Genomic DNA, 19,698 nt, shown 5'->3' on the forward strand with positions numbered 1-19,698 from the left:
GAGGGTATTTGCTTCATTTTCTTAGGGTTCTGATTGATTTTTAGTCCAATGAGTCTGTAAAAAGGCCTGTCACATATTTAAAGCTCACGGGTGCCATCTGGTGACGGCTTTATGAAGCACACACATTTGCCTTTCATGTATGACTGAAGAAAAATATATTTTGTTGTGAACGTTAATGACAATGAGCATTTCCGAAGCCATTTTAAGGTTTGCTAAGCACTTTACAAATATCTCACCTTATCTTCCCACCAATCCTGTGATGTAGGTCTATCCCATTTTACCCCGTTTTAGAGATGAGGCAACCTTGGCAGTGCCTTGCTCAGGGTCACACAGCTGGTAATTGTCTGAGGCTGGGTTTGAACTGTGATAAATGATCAATTGGACCCTATTTTATTGGACCCCTATTTTACTCCAATCAGTACTAATCAGTTTGTATGATTCCATAGGGGTGGTAATTCTATTCTGATATCAGGCCTCAGAGCTGTGAACTAAATTATAAGTTTATTTGCTTGATCATAGGAAGGTAGAGGACCTCTCCCTTGGTTTTGCCTTGTTATGGTGACCAAGCCCGGAGTGGCAGAGGTGACTGGATTATATGGGAAGCCCCAGCTATTTTCGTTGACCCTCCGTCCCTTGTCACCACTCTGTTGCCCAACATGGGAAGATGACCATGAGCCCTTGGCCAACGAGTGACCCTGGTTGCCAGCCTGCAGCCTGCCTCTCTACCAGCCCATTGGCCCATGTCATCCCAGCCCATGGCTCTGCTCATCAGGTCGGTAGAACCTCCTGAAGATAGGGCTGTTGAGGTCTGCTCACTAGCCATTTGTCAACCAATGGGATTCTGTATTTTGTGTAGACCCTCCTGGAGGGTCAAGGGCAAGGTCTATCAATGAGATTCTGTATTTTCAGTTGCTTCACCTGTACTGTCTGAGGATCAAGCACTATAAAGCTAAGGCCCAGCAGGAAGGGTGCATCTCAGAGGGTGAGGAAGATCTGAGGTCCACTTAATTGGAGGGGGCCAGGTGCCATTGGCTCAGAGCTCTGCCTCAGTGGGTTTTCTTGCAGGTTGGACAATTTTGGAGCCCACAGAACTAAGGTCTGTCCCGAGTCCAGTTCCAGCACTCTGTCCACTTCACCACCTAGTTTCCTTCCTACAGAAGAGTTAATAGATGTAGGGCCGGGAGGGCTCTCCGTGATCATTTATTCCTAGCTGAGGCCCAGAGACAGCAAGTGACCTCTCAGAGCCACACAGTGTGAGAAGTGGCCCGGGCCTTCTCGGCTGTCCAGACATCCCCCTTTAACACCCCCGATGACCGAGCATCTAGGCACTGCTCCCAGACGTTCAGTGAGGTGCAGCCCCTGATTTTTCAAGCTCCTCTCCTCATTTCACCCGAGGTTTGTTCTCCCATCCTAACATCAAGCCTCAGGTTGACTCTGCACCTTCCAGCACTGCTCCCAGCTCTGCCCTCGGGGGCCAAGCAGAACAGTGAGTCTCCTCCTCTAGAAACCCTTTCCTCTCTTTGAATACTTGAAGAGAACTATCCTGCATTCCCGACTCCTCTCTTCTCCAGGCTAAACCTCAGTCTTTCCTACAAGGGATCTTCCTCAAGGCCGTTCACAGTTCTGGTCGCCCTCCTCTGGGGGCTCACCAGCTCATCAAGGTTCTTCCTTCACTGCGGCACCAAGGGGTGAGTCTGGCCTCTGCCCGTGATGTGCGTGGGGCGCAGGGCAGCAGGGAGATCGTCTCCTTTCTCCTGGACGCTCTGCCCATCTTCATGCAGCCCAGGATGGTGTGGGGAGGGAAGGGAAGAGGCAGGATTCCAGTCCATCTCTTCTACCTCCAATCCCGGCCCTCCCACTCCGCGGCCCCCGGCGCACCACATTCGCCATCCATCTGACATCCTTGGCTCTCGATCCATACTGAGCCCGGGCCTCGGTGGGGCACAGACGGCCTTGAGGGCTTGTGCGTTCACTCCGCTTCTCGGGCACAAGGGATCCCCGGCACGTTTCTTTTGCTTACCCTTGGCGTCACCCGGAATCACAGGCCCGCCCGACTAGGGGGTCTTGGAGAGTCAGAAAGGATCTGCAGAAAACCCTTTACTTCGACTCCCTCGTGACGCAGGGAATCGCGACTCTTCGGAGATCACAGTGTGTCTACGTGACATACACACACTGCTGCAAAACAGAGGCATCCGGTATTAAAAAGGCTTACATACCGTACTGCATACTGATAAAATGCAAATGTGATATGCAAATATCATTAAAGATATTAAATACATATTACACAGTGTACTGTAAGTGTGTATTTAGCACACTGCTACGGGGCTCACGGCCCGGCCTGGAGTCAGGAAACCTCATCTTAGCTCACATCGAGCCTGACACACTTAACCAGCTGGGTGACCCTGGGCGGGTCACTTCACCCCGGCGGCCTCAGTTTCCTCATCTGTAAAATGAGCTGGAGAAGGAACTGGCCAACCCCTCCAGCGTCTCCGCCAAGAAAAAGTCGGACGAGCCTGAATCAAGGAACGCATTTAGGAGCCGGCAGGGCCACGTGCCCGCAGCATCCCTAAGAGGAGCCCGCACCCAGCCGCCCCGCCCCACTTGTCCCAGGCCCTCCGAGCCCGCGCACGTGACACCAGGAGGGGGAGGAGAGGGGAGAGGGGAGGGGAGGAAAGGGGAGAGGGGAGGGGAGGAGGGGCGCCGCCACGCCTCCTCGCGCATGCTCGTGTTTGTCTTCGGCTCCGCGGTACGTGGGCTCCCCCTGGCGGCCGGATGTCCGCCCCGCCGCCGCGTCCCTCCAGCTCCTCGTGACCCGGCAGCGAGCGGCGGGCGTCGGCGGCTCACGCCGGCGTTGCGCGCAGGCGCGGCGCGGATTGTCGACGTCACTGGCCCGCGTCGGGCCTGGCGGAGGAGGAAACGGGTCTAGAGTCGGCGGAAGCATGGCGGCGGCGGCGGCGGGGGCCGCGGCCTCGGGCCCCGGTTCGGGCCTGCAGCTGCCCACCTTCGCGACCGCCCGCGCGCTCGTGAAGCCCGGCTCGTGCCTGCGCGTGGGGCCGCACCGGCGTCACGTGGCGCTGGCCCCGCGCTTCCTGGGCCGCAAGCGGAGCGGCCTCCGCGAGCAGCTGGACGGGGAGCTGCTGCGCTACTCGGAGAGGTGGGGCCGCGTGCGCCGGCGGCGCGGGGAGGGCGGGGGCGCCCAGGCTGGCTCCGCTGCGTGCCCCGGGAGGGCCCGGCCCACGGGCGGGGGAGGGGGGCGGGGCGGCGCCCAGCCTGGAGGAGGGTCTGGGGCGGGGAGGGGGCGCCCTCCACGGGCCTGGTCACTGACCCTTCCCCTCCCCCCAGCCTGCGCGGCGTGCCCGTGGCCTACGACAACCTCAAGATCGTGGGCGAGCTGGGCGACATCTACGACGACCAGGGCCACGTGCACCTCGACATCGAGGCCGACTTCGTTCTGTTCTGCCCCGAGAAGGGCCAGAAGCTCGTGGTAAGTGCGAGGCCGGGGTGGGGGGGGGGCCTGCCTGGGCCAGCCTGTCTGCCGCCCACCGCGGCGCCCGCTCGGGCCCAGTGGGGGGCAGGGGCTTTGGGCGCTGTTTCCGAGGAGAGTGGTCACAGTCACGAGGGGAGGCAGGGCTTTTCCCAGGCTCGGTGATTTAGGGCTGGAAGGGACTGAGCATCCTCAGCACCCCCGCTGCTCTCCATTTTACAGATGGGGAAACCGAGGGTGGCAGCGGGGGTCCCGCACGTGTGATCTGAGGGCAGGCCGGGCAGAAAGGTGCCTAGGAGGAGGCCACTTACCCTTCTGCCCCTATTTCCGGGCTGGGACCCCGCCCCCAGAACCCCCCAGCTCTGAGTCACGGAGGGGCTGCTCACCCTGCCGTAGTCACTGCTCTTCTGAGCGCTGAGACCCCTTGCCGTCGCTCTGACGGGGTGCTTTGCTGCTTGTGCTTGTATTTGGACCCCAAGTTCCCCCTGGTCTCAGAAACACTGTCTCTGACAACCGCTCCCCAGCCCAAGGACACTGTGCCTAGCGATTACTCATGCGGGGCCCCAGCACGACCCTTACCTCTCTCCCTCCCTGGTGCAGCTACACAAGGCTGGGTGAGACAGTGCTGGGCTGCTCAGACCCCAGCCCTCAGATCATGTCTCTGGAAGCCTCCTAATGCCTTAGTAAGCTCCTGTCTGGTGAGGAAGCTTTCCCTTGTTGCAGAGCATTCTCTCATCAGGACAGAGGGAGAAGGGTGCCTTGCCCAGGCCAAGGAGTTTTGTCCTTGGGACTCTTCCTCCTGCCAGCCTCCCAAGATCCATGCCTCTGTCATCTCCCTCCCTGTCTGGTATACTTACTGTACTTTCCCATCCATAGCTCTCAAAGATGCCAGGACCTTTGGATTACCTAATCAATATTCCCGGCATTCCTTTCCTATGCCCTTTTCCATATAAACCCTAGTTCCATCCTCAGTCTCTTGCAGGTTCCTTAAGAATTCTTGCCCGCTGAAAAACGTAATAATAAATTTTTGCCACCTTGACTTAAAGAATGCTTGAGTCTGTGAATTCATTCCAGATGACCCCTTCCTGTACTCTGCCTTTGAGAGGTCTCAACCTCTCAGGCCACAACAGCTCCACTCTCAGGCGGGCTGCTAGACTGTCCCACAACTGAGCTCCTCTTCCTGTAAACTTGTACCCATTTTACCAACAAACATCTGGTAAACACCTCCTATGTGTCAGCCACTGTGCAGAATACTGGCTAAAAGACCCAGAAGAAGCCAGCCCCAGGTGAACATAGACACCTCATTCCCGAGGGTGGGGTGGCTGGTGAGGCTGGAAGATCAGTAGGAAGATCAGGAAGGACCACGGCAGAGGTCACACCGTGGAGGTGGGACGGCATGGGGGAGGTGTGGGCACAAGGCTGATTTGGACCAGAGCTCAGGGAGCCTGGAAAGGGGGGCTGGAGCCAGATGGTGAGGCCCCAAACCCCAGAGGTGACAAAGAGAATGGGGCTGCTTGGGACAGACTGGAGGCACAGCTGCCACAGAACTGACCTAGAAACTCTTTCATCCCAACATTGCCTGTGTCTGGTTGGTTTTTTATTCCTTTGGTTTGACGTTTCCCAGTGGGCATGCTCACCTGGTTCAGGCTGCACATGTTTGGCACCTGGGTTAGAGAGTCATTGGGGAGTGGGCCATTGGCCCATTGGGGGACATGTTGCCTCGGATTCCTGGTGCCCCTTCCCCCGGAGCCTTCCTCGCTCCCATTTCCAGGTGGTTGCCAGGCCTGGCTCTTCTCCTCGGCCACATCTCTGGCATCTCTTGCCTTCTTTCTGTTCTGGCCGATGTCCAGAGGTGGGTGTTGGCAGGGCCAGAGCTTCCGGGCTGGTCTCCCCACTGGGGTTTGTTTCTTCTCCCCAGTCAGTGTTTATGCCTGGTTGGAGTACGGAGGTCCAGTCTTGTCAGTCCCCTGGCCTCACGCCTACGGTGACTCCCCGTCCCTTATCGCTGACCAAGAAGATTTCACCCTTAATAGTGATACGGGTGACTGGCGCACATACAGCACCAGAGCCTCCTGCTGGGAGGGGTTCCCAACTGTTCTCCCTGTCTTACAGATGAGAACAAGCCTCTTTGCCTCCAAGGCCTCATGGTTGGGTGTCAGCCATCTCACACCTCCCCATCACCCGCTGAGCTGATGCTGCTGTGCCCTCACCCCATGCCGTGTCTCTTTCTCTACAGTGTCCCCCATACCGAAGAATCCCTAACTGTTCTGCCCCCACTTTTCTCCACTACCCCCAACCCCACCCCAACTCCTCTTTAGGAGGAGGGGCTTTCTGGGAAGGGTCTTTGTAAAGCTTTAAAATGAAAGAGAACATGCTTAAATATTATTTTAAAGCTGGAGAACGGGTTTAGCTTTGTGGACAGCTGGCTAAAATGAACACATTCAAGATTTAAGTGTGGGATGTCTTACACATAATGGCCATGCAGTCTTCAAACAGTCACTACTCTTTGTGTCCTGCCAAACTGATTCATTAAAGAAGGCTTTGTAAACTTTGAAATTAGTTTTATTTATGGAAATTCATCGCTGATCTTTGTTATGGGAAACATATGTTTCCTGCCCTGCATAAGCTTCTATCAGGAGCTGGCCACATCGTCCCTGAATATTTTCTAGGTGGTTTCATTGGGGGAGGCAGTAGTCTGCTCTCTAAGGGAATCTTTCTTTCTTCCTTCCTTGACGTTCCTTTCTTGAGCGTTTAGGAATAGTTGTAGAAGTTGGTTTTTGTTGCTGGGAGGAAATCTCCCACTTCACTAAAATTTTCATTTATCAAGACCACCCTGTGCTGGTCTGACTGGGGGTGAGCTTTAGTCGAGGTATGATTTCTCCCTCTTTGGGTAGATGTTTCTTCCTGAAGCTGTCAGTGCCGCTCAGTGTGGTTCACCCTGTGCCCCAAGGGCTCTCCTCACAGCCCCATGCTCTTCTCGCTGTAGGGTACGGTCAATAAGGTGGCCCCCAGCCACCTGGGCTGCTTGGTGCACGGATGTTTCAATGCCTCCATCCCCAAGCCGGAGCACATGCCCATGGAGCAGTGGCAGAGCCTGCATTTCCACGTGGGAGATGAGCTGGAGTTTGAAGTGTCCCGCCTAGACTCCGATGCTGCGGGCGTCTTCTGCATTAGAGGAAAGCTCAGTGTCAGCAGGTGGGTTCATCTGCATGAGGTCTGCCAGTCAGGTGTGCAGTTTTGGAAATGTAGAATGTGATTGATGCAAAGGGGAATCCTAGAGGGGAGGGGCGGGGAGGCTGGAGGCTCATTCCATAAAGGGCCAAGGTTATCGCATGGGATCAATTTTCATTTTTCCTTTTTTTAGCTGCTTTTTCTTTTTGACTAAACAAAAAACCTGTTTTTTAAAGTCTTTGTTGGTGTAATTTAAATTTTAATCATCCTAAGGTTATGAATTTAGTTTGCAGTTAAGGAAACTGTAGCCCACCCAGGTGAAGGGACTTGCATGAGCTCATCCAGGTGGGAAAGAGCTGGGATTTGAACCAGCATTCTCTTGACTCCAGATCTAACACTTGCCTATAACATGGACATGAGGTTGCTTCTCTGAAGATTATTTTATTCTCATGGTTAGAAAATGTATTTTAGCTTTGAACTTATATAATATGTTGTAGTTTAAGGGAAAAACTCTTTCCTGGGGTGGCATATTATAGAACCCTCAGGTTACTGCTCTACGTGGCCTTCAGAGATGGAATTGTCCAAAGCCTTCATTTAGAGTCAGGAAACCAAGGCCTCGTTTTCTTTTTGTCTTGGTCGACCCAGGACGCTCATTACTAGCATGAGAACCTGCATGTAGTACACAGTTCATAAATGTTCCTTGTTGTAGAGACCCCCCAGGATTAGGAGACAAGTCTAAAGCCTCTCTGGTCATGATGGTCAGAGTGAATTTGAATTTTCCTCTGACTGAAAACCAAACCCACCCTGCCTTGTGCCCCCCATCTTACTTTTTGGAGTCTCTCAGAGAGACTCCTTTCTTGGGGAAAGTGGTGGATCTGAATTGGAAGGGAGGAAAGAAGGGGAATTGGGACTACTGGACATGTGGATGGTTGGGTCAGGAGCAGTCCTGTGTCCCTCCCTTTGTCTTATGCCACCGGGGCAGGCCACCTCCCCAGTAACAATAATAACCTTCAAACATGTTATCCAGGGCACTTCAAGGTGGCTGGAAGGCATTGGAGGGCTGTCATCTGGTTGGTGGTGGGTGTGTTTGCTGCATTAAAGTAGCTGGAGTAGAGGGGAACTAGAAGAGGCCAGTGTTGGCCCTGAGTGAGGCCCAGGGCAGGTGCCCACACTCCGTGCCTCAGCTCTTCTCTGCACACCCCCCGTGCGTCTCTCCCCAGGGCATCCCTGCGTTCTCACTAACCTCTGTCCTATTCTCCGCAGCTTGCCGCCTGCACTTTCCAAAGGGTCTGGGGACGTTGGCAATGAGGCCGAGCCTGGAGCAGGGGCAGAGAAGCCAAAGAAGAGCAGAAAGAGCCTGAAGCAGCCCCCTGAGCACTGTGGTCCCACACCGGCTGCAGTGCCTTCAGATGTGGCTGGGGCAGCAGAGACCAGCCCCCAGGCCCACGAGGCTGTGAACGGACTGTGTGAGGAGCGGAAGCACCACCGAGAAGAGCTGGAGCAGGACTCCCTGTGGCACGCCAGCGACTCAAGCGGCTACCAGAGCGACCACCAGAAGAAGAAAAGAAAGAGAAAAAAGCACAGCGATGAGCCTGAGGGTCCGGAGGGCCCCCAAGAGCCGAGACCGAAAAAGAAGAAGAAAAAGGAAAAGGAGTGAGCCCTCTCCAGGCAGAGGGGAGGCCAGAGGAATGGCCTGAGGACGCTCCCATCGGTCTGGAAAGAGAAAGAAATGGTTGCGCATGAACATTTTAATGTTCCAGAGACTAAAAAACGACTCCCAGAATCCAGGGTCGAGTTCCAGTCTCTTTGCCAAAGATGTGGGTGCTGAGTATCATGTCTGGGCTGTTCCTGAGCCCGGGGTCTCTGAGGCAAGGAGGATTGAAACCCACTTTGGGAGCTGTCAGTGTCCAAGGGAGAGGCACAGTTAGGGGAGGCTGACTTTCCCCATTCCCTTTGATCAGCATGGCAGGGGACAAAAAGTATGGCCAGTCTCCTCAAGGGCTACATGGTGGTGGGCCGGCCAAAGAGTGGGTGTCCCTCCTTGTAATCTTGAGGGAATTTAACTTTACTCCCATGATTGCCCTCATTTGGGGGCAAATAATAATAATGACAATGGCTCCCCTTTCTATAGTGCTTGTCGCAGTGTGCCAGGCATGGTGCAAAGTGTATTAGTTATCTCCTGTGCCCGTCACAACAGCCCTGAGAGGGAGGGAGAAAACTGAGGCTCAGAGAAGCCAGGGTTCTTGTTCAGGGTCACCCAGAGTTCAAATCCCAGGGCCTCTTGACTCCAGGCCCAGTACTCTAACCACTGTGCCTCCTAGCTGCCCTAGCTATGGTCTTCAAGTTAGGCCTTGCATTAAGAAAACTTGATAGGTAGATAGAATAGGGTAAAACTAGATTTCCTAAAGTATTCTTCACTTTATGGAAGGATTGATCATAGGATTATTTTTCATCATGTCTTATTTTAAAACAGGTTTTCATTTAAAGAAGTTTAATTTGTGTGCAGCTTTTCTGGAGGGGGGAGGAATTTCTTGTGAAAGTTAAGGTATGTGTATATTCTAATTTTTAAAAAGTGCTTTGTTTTGGGGTATATATAAATATGTGAATATAGCTTTATAAATCTCAGTATTAGCAAAGTGCCTTTGAAATTGTATGTATAATAAAAAGATATTCTTTTATTTAATTTAGCTTTTTTTTTTTTAAACCATAAAATTTAGTTATGAGTTTAAGTATGTTTTAAATTCTGTTAGCACACAACCAGACAGTATCACTAAATAAAAGTTAGGGTGCAATTTGGTATGATTTTGATAGTGGAATTTTATTTAGCATTTATATTACATGATTTTTCCTTTTTTTAAAAGATTATCGCTCCTGAGTGTTAATGTGAGAAATGAATTCATTATCTTTGTCCTCAGCTCCAGGTTCACAAAGGCTGATGAGTCATTCGTGACAGACAGCTCATCTTAATCTGCCCCTTTGTGCCTAGGTCTTTTTGGTTTGGGTTTTGAGAAGAAAGAAGGATTTCAGAATGACCAGTAATGAGCCAGCATGGCCATAGTTATCGTCAGGAGCCTGGCTGCTCTGCTGTGGTCAGCATGACCAGGCCCAGCATCTTCACTGGGGGATCCAGACGTGCGGCTGCACAGAACGTTGGCCATTTCTTTTTTTGGAGGTAACGCCACAGCTGGGATGATGAGAGTCTTTCGAGTGGAATCCTTTTAAATTATAAAATGGATTTCTCTGTTTCCTCCCTAAGTGGCGGATGCCCTTGATTTGAGGGCTTGGCTTGGACTAGCACTTTGCACTTTCAGCAGCTTTGTGACCTTAAATTTCTGGTTTCCCTGCTGAGCCCCTTGACTCATTTGTAAAATAACGGTATGGAACAGATGATGTCTAAGGCCCCTTCCCGCTCTAAAGCTGTGGCCCTGAAGTATTTACAGGTCACCTGGGCAATAGTTGTTTCAGTATATATACGCTAAGCTGGTTGGGGCTGGTCCCAAGGGTAGTGGGACAGGCAGCAGGTTCATAAAAACATTTTTTATTTGGCACCAAAGCAGTATTACCTGAAAGGTGGACCCCAAAGAGGTCAGCACACGGGAAGGGTCAGATGATTGTGAAAGCTGGGAGGCAGGGGGCAGCATTCGTTGTCAAAACCGGTGCTGGCTTTAAGTGTGGGCTAAGATTAATGGGTGTGCCATTAAGGTTAACTTGCTGACTACCCTCTGACAGGCTAAGCTGTGGGGAAATGAAAATCTTGAGAGGAGGGAAAAGTCAATCACGTCTCACTCAATCTACTGTAGCTGTTAGTTGTAAACATAGTTCCTACTGCCTTATGACTTTAGTGAGGAATATGTCAAATTAGTAGTATTTTTTCCTGATTTTTACTAAATCTGATGGTTGTGGTTGAACTCATTATAGCCTAATCACTAAACAAGCAGAATAGTTACTGGATATGATTCTCTTCAGGCATTTTTGACCTTGGGCAAATACAGCTATGTAACTGTAGTAAGAGGGTTTTTGTATTTATAAAGTTGTAATCGTGACAAATTAATAGTGAGTAATAGTAGTATTCATGGAAAACTACTTTGGAATAGCAAATGAAAGAAGCACATTACTATAGATCATATTTTTCTTATTTCTAGAATATTACAGCTGGGGTTTCTGCCAACTTCACTGTTTTAGAATAAACAAATTACAATTGTGATCAAAATGAACAATATACTCTATAGAACTTATGACAAGAGGTTTGTTTATGCTCCACCATCACCCTAAAGCAAGACGCATTTGGAAATGGTGGGTTCTGGCTTTCCTGCAAGCCTGGACAATATTGCCTTTAATCCCAGATCAGGGTTTTTTTAATATGTCGTGTCCACATTAGGAAGACTGTTGCCCAGAAAGGCTAATAGCTGGAAGGACCTACACATGCAAGAATGACCAAGGAAACCCAACTGACCAGTAGCGACCTCCGGTATCTCTGTACAAATAGACAAACTGCGGGTAATGAGAGCAACTAGAGATGGGAACATCCAGATTTTCATTGTGATGGCATTGACGGGGGCGTTCTCTCCAGGGACGCAGGTTCTAGTCAATCCATGCTTACTCAACTTGGACGATTCTGTCCATATTTGTTCATGGTTAGGCACGTCTTGTTCTGGGCTACACGTCTCCAAATAGGCGCATTCAGAGGACCTTGCTCTCCTTAGGGAATTAGCCTTGGACAGCGTGCTGCAGCTGCTCATTGACTGTGACCAGCCCTTTTGGCAAGTATTTGTGTCTAAGTTTATGCCTCACCTTATGGCTGTCAGCTAAGGTTCTCTCTGTGTCTCTTTCAAGGAATCTTGAATGTGTTAGACATATTGCAAAAAAGAAAAAAACCAAGTAAAAATAAAATTTAAAAAAGTATACTTCAATCTCCATTCAGACACCGTCAGTTCTTTCTCTGGGGATGGATAGCATTTTTCATCATAATTCCTTCAGAGTTGTCTTGAATCGTTGTATTGCTGAGAATAGCTAAGTCATTCACAGCTGATCATCTTACAATATTGCTGTTACTTTCTACACAGTACATTTCACTTTGCATCAGCCCATGTAAGTCTTTCCAGGTTTTTCAGAGAGCATCCTGCTCATCATTTCTTATAGCACAATAGTATTCCATCATAATCGCATACCACAATTTGTCCAGCCATTCCCCCTCAATTTCCAATTCTTCGCCACCAGAAAAGAACTGCTATAAATATTTTTTGTACGTATAGGTCCTTTTCCTTTTTGTTTTTTTATCTCTTTTGAGATACAGACCTAGTAGTGCTATTACTAGGTCACAGGTTTACATGGTTTTATAGCCCTTGGGCATAATTCCAAATTGCTCTACAGAACGGTTGGATCAGTCCACATCTCCACCAACAATGCATTAATGTCTCATTTTTCCCCATATCCTCTCAATCTTGGTCATTTTCCTTTTCTGTCTTAGTAACCAATCTAACAGGTATGAGGTAGTACCTCAGAATTGTTTTAATTTACATTTTTCCAACAATAGTGAGTTAGAGCATTTTTTTTATATACCTATAGATAGCTTTGATTACTTCATCTGAAAACTTAATATTTTCTGATCATTTATCGATTGTGGAATGTCTCTTATTTTTACAAATTTGACTCAGTACTCTATATATTTGAGAAATGAGGTCTTTATCAGAGAAACTTGCTTCAAAATTTTTTACACAGTTACTATTACTATTTCCCTCCATCCTACTCCCCTCCACTTTTTATTCTGTTCTCTTTCCTTTTAAAGTGTTTTGCTTCTGACTACCCCTTCCCCCAGTCTGCCCTCTCTTCTATCATCCTCCTTCTCTCCTACTTTCCTGTAGGTTTAGATAGATTTCTATCAGTTGAGTGTGTATGTTATTCCCTCTTTGAGCTAATTCTGATAAAAGTAAAGGTCATTCACTTACTTTCAGCTCCCTACCCTTCCTTCTCCACTATAAAAGCATTTTCTTGCCTCTTTTATGTGATAATTTATCTTGTTCTACCTCTCCCTTTCCTTTTCTTGAAGTACATTCATCTCTCACCCCTTAATTTTTTTTTTTTTAGATATTCTTTCATATTCAACTCATACCTATGCCCTCTGTCCATATATTCTCCTTCTAACTGCCTTAATGAGAAAGTTCTTATGAGTCAGAAATATCATCTTCCCATGTAGGAATGTAAACAATTTAACCTTAAGTGTCTTAAGACTTCCCTTTCCTGTTTACCTTTTTTATGCTTCCCTGGAGTCTTATATTTGAAAGTCAGATTTTCTATATAGCTTTGGTCTTTTCATCAAAAATGCTTGAAAGACCTCTATTTCATTGAATATCCATCCCCCCAAGTGTTATACTCAGTTTTGCCGGGTAGGTGATTCTTGCTTGTAACCTTAGCTCCTTTGCCCTCTGGAATATCATATTCCAAGCCCTCTGATCTTTTAATGTAAAAGTTGCTAAATCTTGTGTTATCCTGACTGTGGCTCCACAATACTTGAATTGTTTCTGGCTGCTTGCAATATTTTCTCCTCGACCTGGGAGCTCTGCAATTTGTCTATAATGTTCCTGGAAGATTCATTTTGTGATCTATTTCAGGAGGTGGTTGGTAGATTCTTTTACATTCTATTTTACTCTCTGGTTCTAGAATATCAGGGCAATTTTCCTTGATAATTTCTTGTAATGTGATGTCTAGCCTCTTTTTTTTTGATCATGGCTTTCAGGTAGTCCAATAATTTTTAAATTATTTCTCCTGCATCTCTTTTCTAGGTCAGTTTTTCTAATGAGATATTTCATGTTGTGTTCTATTTTTTCTTTTTTTTTTTTTTTTGTCTTTTTTTTGTTTTGTTTCTTAATTTCTCGTAAAGTCATTATCTTCCATTTGCTCCGTTCTAATTTTTAAGGAATTATTTTCTTCGGTGAGCTTTTGGACCTCCCTTTCCATTTGGCCAATTCTGCTTTTTAAGGCATTCTTCTCCTCATTGACCTTTTGTACCTCTTTTACCATTTGACCTAGTCTGTTTTTTAAGTTGTTATTTTCTTCAGTATTGTGTGTGGTATCTGTTTCTGTGTGTGTGTGAGTGTCTCCTTTACCAAGCTGTTGGATTTGTTTTTCATGATTTTCTTGCATCGCTCTCATTTTTCTTTCCAATTTTTCCTGTACTTCTCTTGTTTTTCATGATCCTTTTTTGAGCTCTTCCATGGCCTGAGACCAATTCATATTTTTCTTGTAGGCTTTGGATGTAGGAGCTTTGACCTTGTTCTTCTGAGTGTGTGTTTTGATCTTCCTTGTCACTGTATTAGCTTTCTGTGGTCAGAATTTTTTTTTTCTGTTTGTTCATTTTTCCAGTCTTTTTTTTTGTTTTGTTTTTTTAACTTTTAACTCTTTGTTAAAGTAGGGCTCTGCCTCCAGGGTAAAGGGTGCACTGTCCCACACTGCAAGGGTTTTGTGTAACTATTTTCAGAGATACTTCTAGGGACGCATAAGTTTTCAGTCGTTCCAAGATGTTATGATCTAAAGAGTGGTGTGTTTACTACTCTCCTGGCCTGTGCTCTGGTCTGTGAGTAACCACAAGCACTCTTTTCTGCCCTGGAACTGTGAGGAGTCTCCCTGCTCCACAGCAGCCCCAAACTCTGCTATGCCAGCACTTCTCCTCGCCCCAGGACTGCAGCCTGGATCCAGGTGTGGACAAAGTAAGAGTCCTGTCTCAGTGCTAGCAAAATGACCTCTGAAATCTCCTTTGACCCCCTTACCGTCTGTGGGCTGAGAGCTCTGGAAGTAGCCAGTGCTGCTGCTGATTCAGCATCTCCCAAGGCTGCTCCTGGTTTGCTGGGGCTGGGTCTGTGCTGGTGTGGCCTCAGCTGGACTGTGCTCCACTCTCACCCGGGACAGACCTTTCCTGCCGACCTAAGTTGTCTTCTGCTGGAAACTTACTTCACCCTGTCCTTTTGTGGGTTTTGCGGTTCCAGGAGCTGTTTTAGGGCATTATGTAAAGGTATTTGGAGTGGTTTGGGGAAGAGCTCAGGTGAGTCACTGCCTTTTGTCCACTGTCTTGGCTCCGCCCATCTTTTAAAAAAATAAAATAAAATCTGAGTTCCCCTTCCATCCCTAGGACTTTGTTTTTTGTTTTTCCTATACCTTGTCCCCATTAGACAGTTTTGTTCAGCCACTTCCAGTCAAAAAATCGTTCTTGACAGACAACAGAAGCAAAATCAGATTTGAGGAGTTTGGCCATCTCTTTTATGCAGTGATCCAAAGCAAAGAGAATATTTTTATCTCTATCAAATAGATAATTATACAATTATATATAGAATTATGTAATTATAGAATAATTATAAAAGTAACAAAATCCAAAAAAAAATTAAAAGGAGAGAAATGTTGAGGATAACATGGAAAGATTTTATTGTTCCTGAAGATTTTATGTATGTATGTGTACATGTATATACATATTCACTGTGTGTAAATGATCTCTTTTAAACACAAACTGAGTAACAAGTGTTCTGTACAGATTCTTAGGGGTTTTGTTTGGACATTGTGTGTGTGTGTGTGTGTGTGTGTGTAATATGTATGATCATATGTTATATACATGTGTCGTGTGGTACATGTTTATGTAAACATCTGTGGCACGTGTATACTATAAGCACAACTTATAACATGTATACTTCTATACACATATAGGAAATCTTACAGTTTACAGATAACTGTTGATGATTAGGAGCAATTGAAGTGTTTTTTGTTGTTTTGTTTTTTTGGGTTTGTTTTTTTTTTATTTTTTATTTTTTTTACAAATTGAAATACACCTTATGAGTAGGGCTGGTTCCTTCTTTTATTCTTGCAGCCCCAGTGCCTAGGACGGTACCTGGCCCATAATAGGGCTTCGTGTGTACTTGTTGATTGGTAATGGCCGAGAATTTAGAGTTGAAAGAGACTTTAAAGATGAGGCAGGTCATTTCATTTTATTTTTGATGTTTTATTCAAGCTTTTTGTGTTTTCCACCACAGCTATAGCTGGATAATCCTTCCGCCATGTAGCCTAACAAAGTAGTTAAGCGAGGCAAACTGACACAGAGACCCCAGCTGGCAGCACATCTACTACTTCCCACTGGTAGCTCGCCACCTCTGCCAGTTTCCAAAATGAGGAAAGTATTTTAGCAACGGTCCTTGGGACCCAAGATAAGACAATGCACGTAGAATGAATTCTCAGCTCCTTTTTGGTGTTTTCACTGGCATTAGGGTAGCCATCATATGACTCTCATCTGGGTTCTTTTTATTCTGATTCAATTCATAGGAGTCTCCACCGATTCTTGTGGCACGGTGAGGTCCATTACATTCATGTACCATGATTTGTTCCTCTGTTCTCTATTCTATGGGAACCCACTTCCAGTTTTTTTGCAATGAAATTAAAAAAAAAAAAAGCCTCTTGTGGATGTTTTTGTATGTATTTTGCCATTCTGTTTTTTAACTTTGTAAGTCAGATATCTAGTAAATTCACTGAATTAAAGGGTATTCACACTTCAGTAACCTTTTTTCTTTCTTCACCCAATTCGAAATTGTGCTCCAGAATGGTTAGAGCAACCCACAGCTTGATCTGTTGGTAGTAGAGTGTTGATATTTCTGTTTTCCTACAGGCCTGTCCAGCATGAAATGTCTCCTTTATCATTTTTGACAGTTTGCTCTGCGTGTGTGGAGTGGGGTGGGGAGGTCGAGTTGTTGTCGTTTGCATCTTTCTTTTTCCCATTTTGGAAAATTGTTTTCTTATGGTTGTTGATATTTTGCATGTTTTTTTTTTAAAACATTGTATGCTTAGTCTATTGAGGAATGTATCCTAATTTCGTATATTTGTATCAACTGCTTCCTGTCTATCTTTGATACCATGTTTTTCAGAGATATTTGATGCAAAGATGTTTTGCTCACTTGACGGCTCATCATATTCTATTTGTTTTGTTTAAACAAAAGCTTTAAATAAGCCTCATGCAGTTGAAATGGTCTTGTTTTTCTTTTCTTCTATACTTTTTTTCCTATACTTTTCTTCTATACTTTTTTAGTTATGAACATTTCTTCCATGGTCTTTCCATAGTTGTGAAAGAAACTTCCTGCCCTATTCTCTTTTGTTTTCTATGATGTAACCACTCAACATTTGGGACATATGGTGACATATGATATTAATTTCCAGGCTAAAATTATTTTCTATCAACCTTTTGTTTTTTCAATCTTTTTTTTTTTCTCATACAGCAACAAATGGTTATTTCCTTTCAAATTCTTGACCTTTTTTTAACTTGCAAACGCATTTTGTTATTCCATCCATTTCTACCAAGTAACCTCTTTGGCAGCTTTGATTGGTATAGTATTAAATATGTTAATTTAGGAAGTAGCCATGTTATTAATCTGTTCAGAACAGCCATGGATATCTTTGCAATTATTTAAGTCTTTTATTTCTGCAGAGACTACTTTGTAGTTTATTTTCCCAAGTCCTAAATATGTCTCAATAGACTCCTCAGATATTTATATTATAATTTTAAAATAGAGCTTATCATCTGTTATTTACTTGTGGTTTTGGTTAGTATTATGCAGACATTCTACTGACTGTTTATTTTGGTCCCTCCTACTTTGTTGAGGCTATTAGTTGACTCAGCATTTCTTAAAATGCTCATTATTTTCTTGTAAAGCATCATATCCTCTGCAAAAAGAGATGATTTTATCATCTCTTTGCCAGTATCTGTCTCTTTAACTACTCTTTTTTCTTCTGGAATGTCTACTGCTATATCAGATAGTAATAGGGAAAGGGGATCCTTGCTTTGCCACTGTACTTATTGGAAAACTTTCCATTGTTTCCCTATTGCACATAATGCCATTGTGGCTCTTGATTTTAGATGTATACTGTTAATCACCTTACAAGAAGGCCTTTCCTTGCCGGTTTTTAGTTTTATTTTAAACAAATTATTTACATGTAATCAGAAAGTTTATGTATCTGGTCATAAGTGTTCTTAGCATTTTCGCTATTTTTATGATTACTCCAGCTAATTGTTTACGTAATATGACAAAATATTATTCATTATATTACTGTAATACATGACCCTATCCAATGCTGTCTGGTTTAGGAGGGAAGGAACTTCTGATAAGACGCCTGAAAGAGGTCAAATCCTAGCCTCTACTTTTCATTCTCAAATTGCTAAAAGGGAACCAAATATCTCAAAGAAGGAAGGGGGCTAAAGGGAAAGGATGCAAGGGGTCATATGGGAAGAAGATTGAGTGACAACTCAACTGCTTATGTGGCAGTTGAGAGGAGAGGAGGAATACAAAAGAATGTATCAAAACAGGGCATCACAGATTGACCAGTAGTGAGACTGTCAAAGAAGTAAAAAAATAAGTATTAAAAAGAATGAGATAGATGATGTTTATGGACATATACTCAAGAGTAAAAAAAAAATGCAATTTAAAACACCTCAGTGAATTAGAAAGTAAAGAAACGTAATCTGCATGGCCCCTAGAGAAATGGGGAGAGAGACATAAAATAATTAAAATTAGAAATAAAGATGGAAATTGAGACCCAAATCAACTTAAGCCCCTCATCACATACAAGAAAAAACTAGAATTTGAACTCTTTGATCCAAACCCGGTGCCCTCCATAAGTCTTAAAATAGCAACCTTACTAAGGGCAGGCATCCACCTGCAATGAAGACAAGACCCTTTGGATTATTGCAGATGGAAGTGCAACATAATATATTCTCCATTTTTTGACATATGTAGTCTGAGAATTCAAGCAGCGAGCTTACGTGTGTTTTTCAAATCACAGTAAATTTTAGAGAGGGAACCATCAGGACCAAATTGTACCTGACCAAGCATCTCAACTCTGACATACCCTCAGAAAGCTGGGGCTTCCCTTTCCTGGGAGGTTTCTGGCGGAGACTGGGAGACCACCTGTCAGATCACAGTTGGACTAGATGACCCCTGAATTTCCTTCTGTGAATGTGTGATTTTGTGATGCCAGACAAATGGATCCTTCAAGTCTCTGCTTGAAGACCTCCGGTGAAGGCCCTTACCCTCCCCAGTCAGCCCTGTGCATTTTTCGATAGCGCCATGCTTAGGAAGCCTTTCCTGACCTCGAGACTAAAGTGGCTCTTTTCTCCTTCCACGTTATTATGGATTCTTCCTTCTGTGACCAAATGGAACAAACCCAGTTCTTCTCCACCTGACATCCCAACCCCTACCTGAAGTCAGGTGTCAGGCCCTTTCTCAGCCTTCTTCAGACCAGGCCTCATCCCTGCCCTGCTGAGGTTGCTGTCAAGCTTGCCGTAAGAGAAAAAAAGAAGTCACTTTATTAATAATTGAACGTAAAAGCACAGAGCTCTTGACAGCTTGTGGAGGTCATCACAGGCAATTCACAGAACATTCAGTCCTTGTTTTTGCTCCAGATGAGCTGCCAGGGACCATCCCTTATGAAGACAAAGATTTTCAGACGTTGGCTTGCTGTTTGTTAGCAATGTTTTCCTCTCCTTTGACATTTGCAGATGTCTTCTTTGCTTTGTTTTGCCTTCCATTTCTGGCATGTAAATGTTTTCTTCCCCCTGTTTTGAGCCAGTTACCTTTTCTCCAAATTCTGATGCAGAAATCCTGTATTGGGCACATTCCTTTGACACTCTACACCAAACTCATGTGAATACCTCTGAATCGTGCATTATAAACATAAAGCCTAATTAAGAATCAATATTAAAATCAACAAACATGCTGTTAGCCTGGATTTTCAGCACAAAAATCAAAGGCAAAGCCTGTGTAGGGATTGGTAATTAGTTCCACATTTGTTGGACATCATTTAAAAATGTGCTGGCAACCCCTGTCTCAAGGATAAACCGGGACAAGCTCCCCTTGCCAGTTCTTGTTCAAGGAAGCAGCCATAGCAGGTAAAAGGTTAGTTCAAACAGGGCTATAACCTCTGACAGTTCAAAAGTAAATAAAATGCGCTTGTAATGTATGAGATGATGAGCAGCAAAGGAAGGAAATCTAAGCATTCTGTTACTCGAAACACAAAAACACTCC

General features: G+C 45.7%; 1 protein-coding gene across 1 annotated transcript; it reads left to right on the plus strand.

The window, feature by feature from the left end:
- Positions 1–2,939: 2,939 nt before the first annotated feature.
- On the plus strand, positions 2,940–9,338 carry TWISTNB (TWIST neighbor). The gene is made up of 4 exons (XM_027871925.1): positions 2,940–3,154; positions 3,343–3,484; positions 6,471–6,679; positions 7,919–9,338. The coding sequence occupies exons 1-4, from the start codon at positions 2,940–2,942 to the stop codon at positions 8,310–8,312; spliced, it is 960 nt and encodes a 319-aa protein (XP_027727726.1). The 3' UTR covers positions 8,313–9,338.
- Positions 9,339–19,698: the final 10,360 nt, after the last annotated feature.

The sequence above is a fragment of the Vombatus ursinus genome, unplaced genomic scaffold, assembly GCF_900497805.2.
Source record: "Vombatus ursinus unplaced genomic scaffold, bare-nosed wombat genome assembly UNPS02014799.1, whole genome shotgun sequence".
Classification (NCBI taxonomy): domain Eukaryota; kingdom Metazoa; phylum Chordata; class Mammalia; order Diprotodontia; family Vombatidae; genus Vombatus; species Vombatus ursinus.

What these genes read in the sequence shown, in the direction of transcription:
- TWISTNB (XM_027871925.1), top strand. Translation starts at nt 2,940, where the DNA reads ATGGCGGCGGCGGCGGCGGGGGCCGCGGCCTCGGGCCCCGGTTCGGGC. An exon ending in CTGCTGCGCTACTCGGAGAG is followed by an intron (nt 3,155 to 3,342) that starts GTGGGGCCGCGT and finishes CCCTCCCCCCAG; the next exon opens with CCTGCGCGGCGTGCCCGTGG. An exon ending in GGAAAGCTCAGTGTCAGCAG is followed by an intron (nt 6,680 to 7,918) that starts GTGGGTTCATCT and finishes TATTCTCCGCAG; the next exon opens with CTTGCCGCCTGCACTTTCCA.